Source organism: Haliotis rufescens, unplaced genomic scaffold, assembly GCF_023055435.1.
Source record: "Haliotis rufescens isolate VD_foot unplaced genomic scaffold, xgHalRufe1.0.p SCAF_11, whole genome shotgun sequence".
Taxonomy (NCBI): Eukaryota; Metazoa; Mollusca; class Gastropoda; order Lepetellida; family Haliotidae; genus Haliotis; species Haliotis rufescens.
In genome coordinates, this window is record NW_025963791.1 from 42811256 (window position 1) to 42825064 (window position 13809).

Sequence of the window (13809 nt, forward strand, 5' to 3'; positions counted from 1 at the left end):
GTGGCAGCTCCAGCTGCTTCATACAGTTATACACACACATCATCTTACTCAGCAGTCAGCGGCAGCTCCAGCTGCTTCATACAGTCATACACACACATCATCTTACTCAGCAGTCAGCGGCAGCTCCAGCTGCTTCATACAGTCATACACACACATCATCTTACTCAGCAGTCAGTAGCAGCTCCAGCTGCTTCATACAGTCATACACACACATCATCTTACTCAGCAGTCAGTGGCAGCTCCAGCTGCTTCATACAGTTATACACACACATCATCTTACTCAGCAGTCTGTGGCAGCTCCAGCTGCTTCATACAGTCATACACACACATCATCTTACTCAGCAGTCTGTGGCAGCTCCAGCTGCTTCATACAGTCATACACACACATCATCTTACTCAGCAGTCCGTGGCAGCTCCAGCTGCTTCATACAGTCATACACACTCATCATCTTACTCAGCAGTCAGTAGCAGCTCCAGCTGCTTCATACAGTCATACACACACATCATCTTACTCAGCAGTCAGCGGCAGCTCCAGCTGCTTCATACAGTCATACACACACATCATCTTACTCAGCAGTCAGTGGCAGCTCCAGCTGCTTCATACAGTTATACATACACATCATCTTACTCAGCAGTCTGTGGCAGCTCCAGCTGCTTCATACAGTTATACACACACATCATCTTACTCAGCAGTCAGTGGCAGCTCCAGCTGCTTCATACAGTCATACATACACATCATCTTACTCAGCAGTCAGTGGCAGCTCCAGCTGCTTCATACAGTCATACACACACATCATCTTACTCAGCAGTCTGTGGCAGCTCCAGCTGCTTCATACAGTCATACACACTCATCATCTTACTCAGCAGTCAGTAGCAGCTCCAGCTGCTTCATACAGTCATACACACACATCATCTTACTCAGCAGTCAGTAGCAGCTCCAGCTGCTTCATACAGTCATACACACACATCATCTTACTCAGCAGTCTGTGGCAGCTCCAGCTGCTTCATACAGTCATACACACACATCATCTTACTCAGCAGTCAGTGGCAGCTCCAGCTGCTTCATACAGTCATACACACACATCATCTTACTCAGCAGTCTGTGGCAGCTCCAGCTGCTTCATACAGTCATACACACACATCATCTTACTCAGCAGTCAGTGGCAGCTCCAGCTGCTTCATACAGTCATACACACACATCATCTTACTCAGCAGTCAGTGGCAGCTCCAGCTGCTTCATACAGTCATACACACTCATCATCTTACTCAGCAGTCAGTGGCAGCTCCAGCTGCTTCATACAGTCATACACACTCATCATCTTACTCAGCAGTCTGTGGCAGCTCCAGCTGCTTCATACAGTCATACACACACATCATCTTACTCAGCAGTCACTTACAGTTCTCCTTTGGAAGCCTGCATGTCATCTATCATGTGTTTGTGTGCATTTATAATCTGTAATTTAGGAATATCTTACTGCTGTGACATATATGGTTACCTACCGAGGTCATAAGTGTGTGCAAGTGTGTGTATGACTGTTGTGGTGTGGAAGGTGTTTACAGGGAAAGTTGCTCTGTTCTTCAGGTCACCGACAGAGTTGTCCCAGCAGGTGGTGGAGCTGCAGAGTGCCCAGATGTTGGCGCGAGACGAGTACGGCAAGCTACAGTCCAGGTGTGTAGCAGAATCATTGGTTCTGTCAGGGACACATGCTTGTTATAAACACTGATTTGTGATGGATGGACATGGCTCAAGGGAACAGAACCTGTATCATGATAGGATCAGTGGTTCTGTCAGGGACACATGCTTGTTATAAACACTGATTTGTGATGGATGGACATGGCTCAAGGGAACAGAACCTGTATCATGATAGGATCAGTGGCTACCATGTGTCACTCATGTCTCAGAACAGTTAGTACTGGAATGGTTGACGCCTTGCAGCGTCTTTACCTGATTGATTGGACCAGACCCATACCATGACGCTGCTTGTTTGTTGCAGTCATGACTCACATGGCAGCCTAGGGTCATATTGCAGTTACCCATAAAGATCAGGGGTAGCGGAAGATCTTGGGGTCGATCCCTGACACGTCATACCAAAAGATGTTAAAAGATGGTACTTGTTGTTACCCTTCTAATGCTAGGCTTCAAGGGAATAAAAGTCATAGATGTGAAATCTCTGCGAAACGTGGAAAATCGCGTTTTTTTGAAACAGTTCTCGGAAAAAAATCATCTTCCATGTAAAAATATAATCAGCTAAAAAAAAAACTCCGAAAAATGTTATCGAAAACCGGACAACCGTCATGGATTGTCCTGTTTTCGATCAGAGCTTTCAGCATCATAGGTTTTCGGACATCATACGTTTTCTATCATGAATAACGTGGGGTGTGGCGTCGCATAGAAATTATAAATACTCAGATGATGGCTTGTTTTTAAGGTAAAGTTGTCTTTTAGTCTATAAGTAAATGAGATGTTTTACAGTTGTTCATGTGATTAGCGAGAAAACTATGAATGTTTCTTCAGCATCAGAAAACCCATAACACGGGGATATATGTTGTATCAATGTCTTATGTTTGCAAATGTTTTCAACAAAAGGTAAGTAAGTACAATGTAAATTTTTTTCAATATGCTTCAACATGGGGAAAGGGTCAGACGTTGTACACTTGTGACTGTTGTCCTTGTGTCTAGGGGATGGGGGGTGAAGTTTATGTCAGGACTGCTCCCAGACCCGGCAGGTAGCCATGTGCGCGGAAACTATGCTCGATTTTTAACTGATTTAACTTAGGAATTTTACTGCATCCGCCATCTTTGTTTATTTGACTTACTGACTATTTCCATTGACTTATTACATGTTTTGGTGTGAATGTTGTACAAACTGCACAAAATTACTTAAAATGCGATCAAATTTTAAATTTTTCCTCTTTTTACTTGAAAACCTGCTCACATTCCTGAAAAGTAAAACAAGCACTGGTCAGCTCGGAGTCAGTATACTGAGTGGGGTACTCATGTTCAACTGCGGCATGGTATCTCAGTGGGCTAGCACTATAAAATCGGCAGCAATCCGGACAAGTACAAGCAGCCACACACACACATGTGCATGCACGTTGCTATGTAAGGGCAATAATCTTGTACGCGACGTTAAACCCGTTCCACCTCACCTCACCTGCACTCTGGACGTACAAAGATCAGTTGTCTGTCTCTTCAGGTTCCACTCCCTGCAGGCAGAACTTAGGGAGACAACTTCCAAGTACCAGACTGCAGTACAGGAAGCAAGTGCTGGGAAGACAGGATCGCAGCATCAGCAGGATCTCATAAAGAGGCTCCAGCGGAAGCTGCTGTTGGTCAGCAAGGTACCATCACTGTGATTGTAGCCTGGTGTTAGCTCAAAGTTAAATAAATCAGATTCAAACACAGCTATAACATCCTCTCTTCAGTGCCCTTCTGTGAGTTAACACCACATCTCTTCACAAGAGATCTCTTCACAATTTAGATGCCCCTATTCAACATTTGTTTGGCCACAAAAGTAAACTTTTAAACTGCCCAATAATTAAGGTATCATAAAAGGTATCATAGAAATTTGCCATTTTTAAGGGTTTTGCTGTAAGGACTAGTGGAGTACAAATGTGAGTTTCTAACGCTGATTTCATGTTTGGATCCAAGTTTTATTTGTTATTGCCAGGAGCGGGAGGGCTACAAACGAATCCTGGACTCGTACGAGAGTGAAGTGACGGTGAACGTGGGGGCGCTGCAGGCAAGCCGTGTTCAGCAGCTAGAGCAACTACTCCACGACTACCGCACTCAGACGGAGTCATTGGAGGCAGAGCTTGGACGCACCGCCCACGAGGTGTCACAGACCAAGACTAAGTGTTTACAGGTAAGTGCTGGGGTAAACGTTGTTAAAAGTGTCCCCCATGTGATTTGAGTGGAATATTGATACAAGTGGTGATAAACCACTCATTGTACTTTCCATAAGCAATACAATGTTAAAGAATTGTCTTAGTGCTATGACTGTCGTATGTTAAAGAATGGGACTTGTGATTGATTTAGAGCTCCGTCTCTTCTATGTTAAAAAAATGGAGTTGAAATTATCTTAGCACTAAGATTGCTTTGTGAAACGGTACCCAGATTCCTAATGTCTCTCACGTTGTGTTTGTAACTTATATAACATTTGCTGATATTGAAAGGTATTATTAGGACAGTAAAAAGTAACTGAAGTAACCGTATATTGCGAGATGAAATGATTCAAAGATTGTCTTGCATCTGCACAACATGGTACGTTTATATATATAAGGAGGACATGGTAGGAAAATGAATATGAAATTATTTCCTATCCTGATGACAACATATTGCAGATTGACCCTCTCTTTGATCCCATGACACAGTCGACTATGCCTGTCGTAAAAGACGACACCCGGGATAGGCTGGTCAGGCTTGCTGACTTGGTTGATGAATGTCATCGTATCCCAATTGCATGGATTTATGCTCATGATGTCAATCACTGGATTGTCTGGTTCAGACTTGATTATTTACAGGCCGCCGTTATATAGCTGGAATATTGCTGAGGGCGCCATGACACAGAACATAAAACATACCTCAGCAAGTCTAGCAACTATGTTTATATCATTAATGTGTGACAACTCAAGTTTCTCAGCTTTTCTAAACATTACTGAACAGATGCAAAATTTGGGATTGGTTTTATGTCCTTCATTCTGTCTTTCCCTCCCAGCTGGAGACGCAGACAGATGGGGGCGGCAGAGCGGCACAAGCAGCAAAGTGTGACCAGAGAACTATACAGGAACTAAAGTAAGTCTAGTCGTGTCTAGAGAGAGCGAAAAGGTCCCCAGAATCTGAGTCTTGTCTAGAGTCTTGTCTCCATGGATTGTTGTATGTCATTGTGCCGTGACCGCATGCGTTGTTGTTTGTCATTGTGCCGTGACCGCATGTGTTGTTGTTTGTCATTGTGCCGTGACCGCATGTGTTGTTGTTTGTCATTGTGCCGTGACCGCATGCGTTGTTGTTTGTCGTTGTGCCGTGACCGCATGCGTTGTTGTTTGTCATTGTGCCATGACCGCATGCGTTGTTGTATGTCATTGTGCTGTGACCGCATGCGTTGTTGTATGTCATAGTGCTGTGACTGCATGCGTTGTTGTATGTCATTGTGCCATGACCGCATGCGTTGTTGTTTGTCATTGTGCCGGGACCGCATGTGTTGTTGTATGTCATTGTGCCGTGACCGCATGCATTGTTGAATGTCATTGTGCCATGACCGCATGCGTTGTTGTTTGTCATTGTGCTGTGACTGCATGCGTTGTTGTATGTCATTGTGCCGTGACCGCATGCGTTGTTGTTTGTCATTGTGCCATGACCGCATGTGTTGTTGTTTGTCATTGTGCCGTGACCGCATGCGTTGTTGTTTGTCATTGTGCCGTGACCGCATGTGTTGTTGTATGTCATTGTGCCGTGACCGCATGCGTTGTTGTTTGTCATTGTGCCGTGACCGCATGCGTTGTTGTATGTCATTGTGCCGTGACCGCATGCGTTGTTGTTTGTCATTGTGCCCTATGGGCCTCTTATCTTATTGTCATTGTGCCGTGACTGCGTGCATTGTATGTCATTGTGCTTTGACGGCATGCATTGTATGTCGTGCTGTGACAGCATGCATTGTTGTCATTGTGCCGTGACTGCATGCATTGTATGTCATTGTGCTTTGACGGCATGCATTGTATGTCGTGCTGTGACAGCATGCATTGTTGTCATTGTGCTGTGACTGTGTGCATTGTATGTCATTGTGCTTTGATGGTGTGGATTGTTGTATGTCGTTGTGCTGTGACAGCATGCATTGTATGTCATTGTGCTGTGACAGCATGCATTGTATGTCATTGTGCTGTGACTGCGTGCATTGTATGTCATTGTGCTTTGATGGTGTGGATTGTTGTATGTCGTTGTGCTGTGACAGCATGCATTATTATCATTGTGCCGTGACTGCATGCATTATTATCATTGTGCTGGGACCACATGCATTGTTGTCATTGTGCTGTACCTGCATGCATTGTTGTATGTCGTTGTGCCGTGACAGCATGCATTGTAGTCATTGTGCTTTGACGGCGTGAATTGTTTAATCCTGTTGTGCCGTGACCGCATGCATTGTAGTCATTGTGCCACGACCGCGTGCATTGTTTTGTCATTGTGCCGTGACTGCATCTATTGTTGTATGTCATTGTGTCGTGACTACAAGCATTGTTTTATGTCATTGTGCTTTGACAGCATGGATTGGTGTATGGCGTTGTGCTGTGACAGCATGCATTGTTATTGTGACGTGACTGCATCTATTGTGGTATGTCATTGTGTCATGACTGCATGCATTGTTGTCAGTATTCTATGACTGCATGCGTAGTTGTATGTCATTGTGCGGTGACTGCATGCATTATTGTCATTGTGCGGGGGACCACATGCATTGTTGTCATAGTGCTGTACCTGCATGCATCGTTGTATGTCATTGTGGCTTGACTGCATGCATTGTTGTATGTCATTGTGGCTTGACTGCATGCATTGTTTTAAGTCATTCTGACGTAACCACATCCATTGTTTTATGTCATTGTGCTGTCCCTGCATGCATTGTTGTAATGTCATTGTGCTGTGACCGCATACTTTGTTGTCATTATGCTTTGACAGTGTGGATTGTTGTATGTTGCTGATTTGTTGTTAACGCCGCACTCAGCAATATTCCACCTACATGACGGTGGTCTGTAAATAATCGAGTCAGGACCCGACCATCCAGTGATTGACAACATGAAAATTGATCCACGCAATTGGGATCGATGAGATGTGTCAGCCAAGTCAGCGAGCCTGACCACCCAATCCCTTTAGTCGACTCTTACGACAAGCATAGTCTCCTTTTATAGTTGCGGGATGTGTCACCTGTATTCTGTTGTCTCTTGGTGGGGAGATGACAGCCTTCTCTCACGTTCATACACAACATCACTTAGTGACAGTTGCGGGATGTGTCACCTGGATTCTGTTGTCTCTGTAGGGAGAGAGTCATAGAGCTTGAGTTGGAGGTAGAGAAGAAGAACAGACAGGTTGATGTCCTGGAGGCCCGGATAGAACAGAGGAAACTACAGGTGAGTGTTATATTCTCTTTCAGATTAAATCCTCCTTGGGGCACTTATTGCATTTTCCTGGCTCAAGAAAATCTACATGACATAGTTGTAACCATTTTCCTTAATAAAAATTGTTACCACACAAAAAACTTTGTTTTTGTATGATATACGTCCACCCTTATGGTGCCTCACCCTCCACGGCGCGTCACGCCAAGGGAAGCAACTCTCACCCAAATCACTTTCCTTATGTCATCTGACAAAGACAGACGTGCTGTTTTTTTCAAGACAATATAAAGACAAGATTATCGTTCGTACAAGAACCATGGCAGACCAAACTGTATGTATGGTACATTTCTTTCATGCAAAGGCGTAATACCTCGCATTGTAAAGTTATAAAGTTGTAATTATGTGACACGTGTACGATACCTTTGAAATAAGGCCGTCGTAGCGTCCATTTTGTAGTGCCACGTATGATATATGTAACACCAGGGCCATCAAAAAAACGGCTTCGGTTTTTTAATCTATATCATCGGGCTTTAGCCTACAATCTTTTCCTTTAAATAAACCCAAGGTGGTGTGTTAATTATTTTAAATTACACTTACCTTTTTTACGGGTTTTCTACACCTTCGCGCGTAACACGCCCACTTTGGTGTTATAATTATACTACGACATTGGCTATTAGTATCGCGTTACCAATCGCATTCTAAATTACGCCTTTGCTTCTAGTTACACAATTTATGCACGTATCTTTCCGATCTTTCAATCGCACTGATACACTTTATTACCCTTCCCGCCAAACTCAAAAATTACGGTCTTTTTTACAGACCTTCAAACTGTGTACGGGGTGCTCGGCTTCGATTCCCCCCCAAGACAGGCATGATACCTGCATAAAGTGTTTGGCCGAAGACGGGCATGACGATGGGTCATGCCCGATCTGTGTTGCATTTACACCACGGGCGCAAAAAAAGAGAAATGTGGACCTCTTACACTTTAAGGGTCTATTGAAGGCGGGGGTGGACATTAGATCGGCAAAGACCGCCCCGCCCCCCTCAAAAAAAGTAAGAAAGGGTAAAAAGGCAGCTGAGACTGTCTCCTCCGCTCCCTCCCCGGGGGCCGGGGGAGAAGGCTCTAGGGTCCCCGTCACAATCACTGCACCCTCTCCTGCACCGTCTTTGGCAGACATCTCTGCCTTGTTGAGGTCGCAGATGGCGTCGATGATGGAGGAGGTAAAGTCTCAGCTCCGAGAGGAGTTGCGGACCGAGCCTTCCCCGTTGTCGGCGCCGGACGCGGCTTCGAGACCTTGTGATATGCCCGGCGTCGGCCGAGGCAGGCCACTTGGTCTCGGGGACGAACTCAGACCGGGCTTCGGCGCCGGCTCGAGGTCGCTCCCCAGCGGAGGGGTGGCGGGCACTGGCCCGTTCACTACCGACGCACAGTTCTCCCTAGCGGAGCCAGACGCCTCTTCCGAGGCCGAGGCTTCCTCTAGCGGATTTCTAGCCCAGAGCCAGGTGGGTTCCCTTGAACCCCCGGCACCTCGGGACCGGGACTCGGCGTCGGGCCGGGTGCAGCCCGGGGATGCGAAGGCCCAGGCCTTCGGGCGTCCCCTTCCGACTTCGTCTGCCTCTTCTCTCGGGGAAGAGTCGATTAATTTCGGCTCGGAATCGAGAGAGGAGGAGTGGATGGAGGAGGGGGGAGACGACTCGGAGACCTCGGGAATATTTTCCTTCGTTTCCTCGTTGAGGCATGTACGGGACAAAATTGTCCAGGTACTGCCTCAGGTGGCTGCGCCCATGCCCCAGTCGGATCCGACTGAGTTCCGCCTTCCGGGGGACGCTTTTGCTCCGAGCAAGGCGCCCCAGGTGCGGCTCCGTATTCTGTCTTCATTGGTGCATGAAGTCATCAACCCTCTGTTGTCGGGTGCCCGCAGGAAGTTCGACCTGCCCGAACTTATTAAGCGGTACCCGTTAGCAGAGGATGGTGATTTTGAGGTACCGGTGGTGGACGAATGCGTCTGGACCTCCGTTACCCTGGGGGGGTCTTCGACCCCCAACTTGGCTAAGGTCAAGCAGGGCCGGCGGTTGCCACCCTTTCCCGCGTGCGGTACGGAGCTGAAGGCTGCTTACGTTTGCTTCGAGGAGCAATATCGTAACGCATGTCAGCAGCTCCGGGTGTCCGTACACTCCGCTTATCTGTCGGCCGTACAGAGGGAGTTAGCGGGAGAGGGGCCGGCCGACTCTTCGGAGTTGGCCGCGCAACTGACGGAGGTACATAGTCATCTTGCGAGGGACGCTATTCGTAGCTGTGCCTCGCAGATGATGTGCGCAGTCATGGGCATGCGCAGGCTGTGGATGTCGGTATCCAAATACTCGGCTTCCACACGCCAGGATCTACTTGCTTTGCCTTATAAGATGGGTGCCACCCTCTTCCCTGGGGCTCAGCAGGTGGTCCGAGAGGCCGCACAGTTGTATGCCTCCATCAAGGATTCTAAGGCCTTGTTGGAGGTACCATGCGTTAAACCGCGTAAGCGGACCTCTCCACTTGCTTCCTCCTACGCTGACGCGCCGGGTCAGAAGTCTGCACCTGCTTGGAAGCAGCCGCTTCCTTCAGGTAAGGGCGCCGGGAGGAGCAAGAGAGGCAGGGGCCGGGGCAGGGCAGCTGGTCGAGGCCAGCAGCCTTTTCGCGGGGCCGGGAACCCATCGGGTTCCCATTAGCGCCCGAAGCGCCCCGGGCGGACCCACGGTCGCATGTTTTCGAACTGCCGACAGCCGGGGTCTGCTGCCTCAAGCCGGATGTCCCCGTAGGCGGCCGACTGGCTCTATTCCTGCAGGAATGGGAGACAGTCACATCCAATCCCTGGACCCTGTCCACTCTAAGGGATGGCCATTTGCCTCGGTGGAAACATCATCCGCCCCCCTTCTCCGGGATAAAGCACACTCCGGTGCCTGCTACCCTGGAGAGGGCGGAATTCCTCCGTGCCGAGGTCGACGCACTTCTTATGAAGGCTGCGATCGAACCGGTTCCCGTGGGACAGGAAAGCGAGGGCTTCTACTCGACATATTTCCTAGTCACCAAAAAAGACGGAGGGTTCAGGCCTATTCTCAATCTGAGAAGGCTGAACAAACTTATAGAGGTACCGTCCTTCAGGATGGAGACACTGCGCTCGGTGATCTCAGCTGTCGAGACCGGAGAATGGCTAACGTCAATAGACCTAAAAGACGCCTATCTCCACGTACCCATACACCCCGAGTTCAAGAAATACCTCAGGTTTTCTTTCGACGGGAGGTGTTATCAGTTCAGGGTTCTACCATTCGGGATCGCTACGGCCCCGAGGGTGTTCACCAAGCTGATGTTGATTCCCGCCCAAGTGGCCAGGTCAAAAGGTCGGTTCTGCCATCCGTACCTCGACGACTGGTTACTAAGAGCTCTATCACAATCCCTGAGTCAGATAGCTACACAACAAGTGATAGATATTCTGATCACTCTAGGGTGGATAGTCAATCTCAAGAAGTCAGATCTGAGCCCTACTCAGAATCTAGTCTTCCTAGGGGCGAATTTCAACACGGTGAGCGGACTTGTATCTCTGTCACAAGATCGCATTACCAAGGTCAGAAGTGTTACTTCCCAGTTCCTTCTGTCCGCCAGTCACACTGCTCGTACATGGCTCCAGTTACTGGGCAACATGGCGGCGACAGTGGATGTGGTTTGGCGGGCGCGCTTGAGAATGAGACCCATTCAACAAGCGCTCCGTCGACTTTGGGTGAACTCGGAAGATCTCGAGACTGTTCTCGAGACTCCGCAGTGGCTCAATGCACACCTTCAGTGGTGGACCGAGGTCGGGAATCTGTCCCGGGGGCTCCCCCTCGACACTCCCGTGCCGTCTCTCACAGTTCAAACAGACGCGTCACTCTCCGGCTGGGGAGGCGTTCTGAACGATCACACTGCCTCGGGACTATGGTCCCAGCAGGAGATCAAACTGCATATCAATGTGCTAGAACTGAGAGCGGTCAGGTTGGTGTTCCAACGCTTCCTGGATCTGCTTCGTGGCCAAGTGGTGCGTCTAGAGATGGACAACCAAACGGCGATGACTTACATCCGGAAGCAGGGGGGAACGGTGTCTCCGTCGCTTCTCCAAGAGACGTGGCAGTTCCTCCTATGGTGCGACTCACACGTTATCAGGGTGCTACCTGTTTATCTCCCGGGGGTAGACAACGTCCGTGCGGACGCTCTGTCTCGCCGGATCCTCGCTCCTCACGAGTGGAGGCTCGACCCGGGGATATTCGGGATTATCTCCCAGTTATACGGGTCGTTCCAGGTGGATCTGTTTGCGTCTGGGGTGAATCACCAGACACCAACGAGGTCGGTGGCACCGGACGCCTTCCAGCTAGATTGGACGGACAGAATACTGTGGGCATTCCCCCCAGTACCTCTGATTTCCAAGGTCCTGTCTCAGCTAGCCACTCAGCCTGCGCGACTACTTGTGCTCCTGGCACCCCTTTGGTCGGCGCAGAGTTGGTTTCCAGTCATACTCAGGTTTCTGGCTCAGCCTCCTGTTCTATTACCTTTACGACCGGACCTCCTATCCCAGAACGAGGCCCTCCACCCGAATCCCAGGATTCAGTGGGTGGCTTGGCCACTGTCCGGAATCGCCTCCAGGAGAGCGGTATTCCTGCACGAGTTGCAGACACAATACTGGCTTCGCGGAGGGATTCGACAAACGTTCAGTACGAGGATAGATGGGCCTGCTATGCGCGCTGGTGTGTCGATAGAAGGATTGCAGATCCCTTTTCTGCAGATCTCGTAGCCGTACTTGAGTTCCTCCAGTCGCGACTAGATGTCGGCCTGGCCGCATCGACAGTCCGGGGGTACTCTACAGCTATCGCTGCCTTTCACGTCCCCGTCGACGGGGCACTTTTGGGTGCGCACCCATTAGTGCAGCGTTTTTTAGCAGGTGTGGACAGGATCCGACCGCCTGTCCGGCGGATCAGTCCCCCTTGGGAATTGTCAATCGTTCTTGATTGGCTGTCCGGTCCTTCTTTTCGGGATCTGTCGTCTCTCTCTCTTCAGCTGTTGAGCTGGAAGACGGCGTTCCTTGTGGCGGTAACGTCCGGCAGACGGGTAGGCGACATTCACGCAATGTCAGCCGATCCCGAACTAACTGTCTTTCACCGGGACAGGGTCAGTATTCGCCTGCCGGACTCTTACCGTCCTAAGGTCGCACACGCCTTCCACGTGACGGCTCCTATTGAGCTACCTGCTCTTTCACAGCCTTCCTCGTCGGGGACCACTACAAGACATGCTCATGTATTGGATGTCCGCAGGACCCTTAAGTCCTATATCAGCAGAACTAAGGGTATCCGTAAGGATAATCAACTATTTTGCTGTTATGGCGGTAGGAAGGCTGGCTCACCTGCGAGCAAACAAACTATCTCGCGGTGGATAGTCTCTACTATATGTACGGCGTACACGCTTCAAGGCAGGGACCCCCCTACCAAGTTGAAGGCTCATTCGGTTAGAGCAGTGGCTACGACACAAGCGTATGCTGCGGCTCTGCCCATTGAGGAGATCTGCTCCGCGGCTATTTGGAGCCAGCCGAGCACGTTCATCAAACATTACCAACTCGACAAACACTCAAGCGAGCGTGCTCGGTTTGGTCAGTCAGTTCTCCGAACTGGGCAAAGTACTACATCTCTAGCCGATTGAGCCTTCGAGATTTTAGACCGCCCGGACCGGTTATAACACTGCTCAGTAACGGTCCGGATTTTATCTTCTACGGTCGATACAATACCAGCCATTACTAGTCGATAATCATCGTAATTGCACATGCACTCCTTCGATTACGGGGACCCTCTGGCCTAGCTCTGTGCGGGTTTATAGTCTCTCGTGATCTGTGCCCCCAATATCACTTGTTCAAAAAAGTGGGTGGGGTGGGGGGTGTGTGTGTCTCGAGTTCTCGATATGATGAGCCACAAAGAATGGCTCTTTTCATTGTGTATGGTCGATAACGCCCTGTCTCCAGCCCCCGCCTTTCGACGGTGGTGCCTCACGATAAGGTTGGTTCCATTTATTGAACTCTTGTTTATTCATTGAAATAATCAAAATACGATGTATTTTATGCACGCTTGTTGCTGACGGATGCCACTTCCTAGATTATCTTTAGGAGTCTATCTTGATGCAATAAGTGCCCCAAGGAGGATTTAATCTTAAAGAGAATTTTACAAACCTGTAGAGGTTATGAATTCTCTGATGAAATCCTCCTTGGGGCACGGCCACCCGCCTCCCCACATTCCGTCAGCATTAGACATATGGAAAGTGATTTGGGTGAGAGTTGCTTCCCTTGGCGTGACGCGCCGTGGAGGGTGAGGCACCATAAGGGTGGACGTATATCATACAAAAACAAAGTTTTTTGTGTGGTAACAATTTTTATTAAGGAAAATGGTTACAACTATGTCATGTAGATTTTCTTGAGCCAGGAAAATGCAATAAGTGCCCCAAGGAGGATTTCATCAGAGAATTCATAACCTCTACAGGTTTGTAAAATTCGTAGAGAAATGAAAATTGGAACTTTGGTTGAGGTTGTTGGCAATTCCTTGAGGTTGAGAATGTTGAGCTTCATACTTGATTTGTATGAGTTAAGTTTACATTCATGCTACAATTAAAAGTCCTGTCAGTGATTTTTTGAATGGCTTGGAATAGCTTAGGAGAGAAGTCTGTTGTCC

General features: G+C 48.7%; 1 protein-coding gene across 3 annotated transcripts in view; it reads left to right on the top strand.

The window, feature by feature from the left end:
- The window catches only part of LOC124123245 (mitotic spindle assembly checkpoint protein MAD1-like), a 50479-nt gene that overhangs the window by 26257 nt on the left and 10413 nt on the right, over nt 1-13809 (top strand). For all 3 annotated transcript variants that reach the window (XM_048392792.1, XM_048392790.1, XM_048392791.1), the window contains exons 10-14: nt 1583-1669; nt 3198-3342; nt 3672-3866; nt 4719-4795; nt 7023-7113. In XM_048392792.1, coding sequence (XP_048248749.1) covers nt 1583-1669; nt 3198-3342; nt 3672-3866; nt 4719-4795; nt 7023-7113 — 595 coding nt within the window. The remainder of the gene's footprint in view (nt 1-1582; nt 1670-3197; nt 3343-3671; nt 3867-4718; nt 4796-7022; nt 7114-13809) is intronic.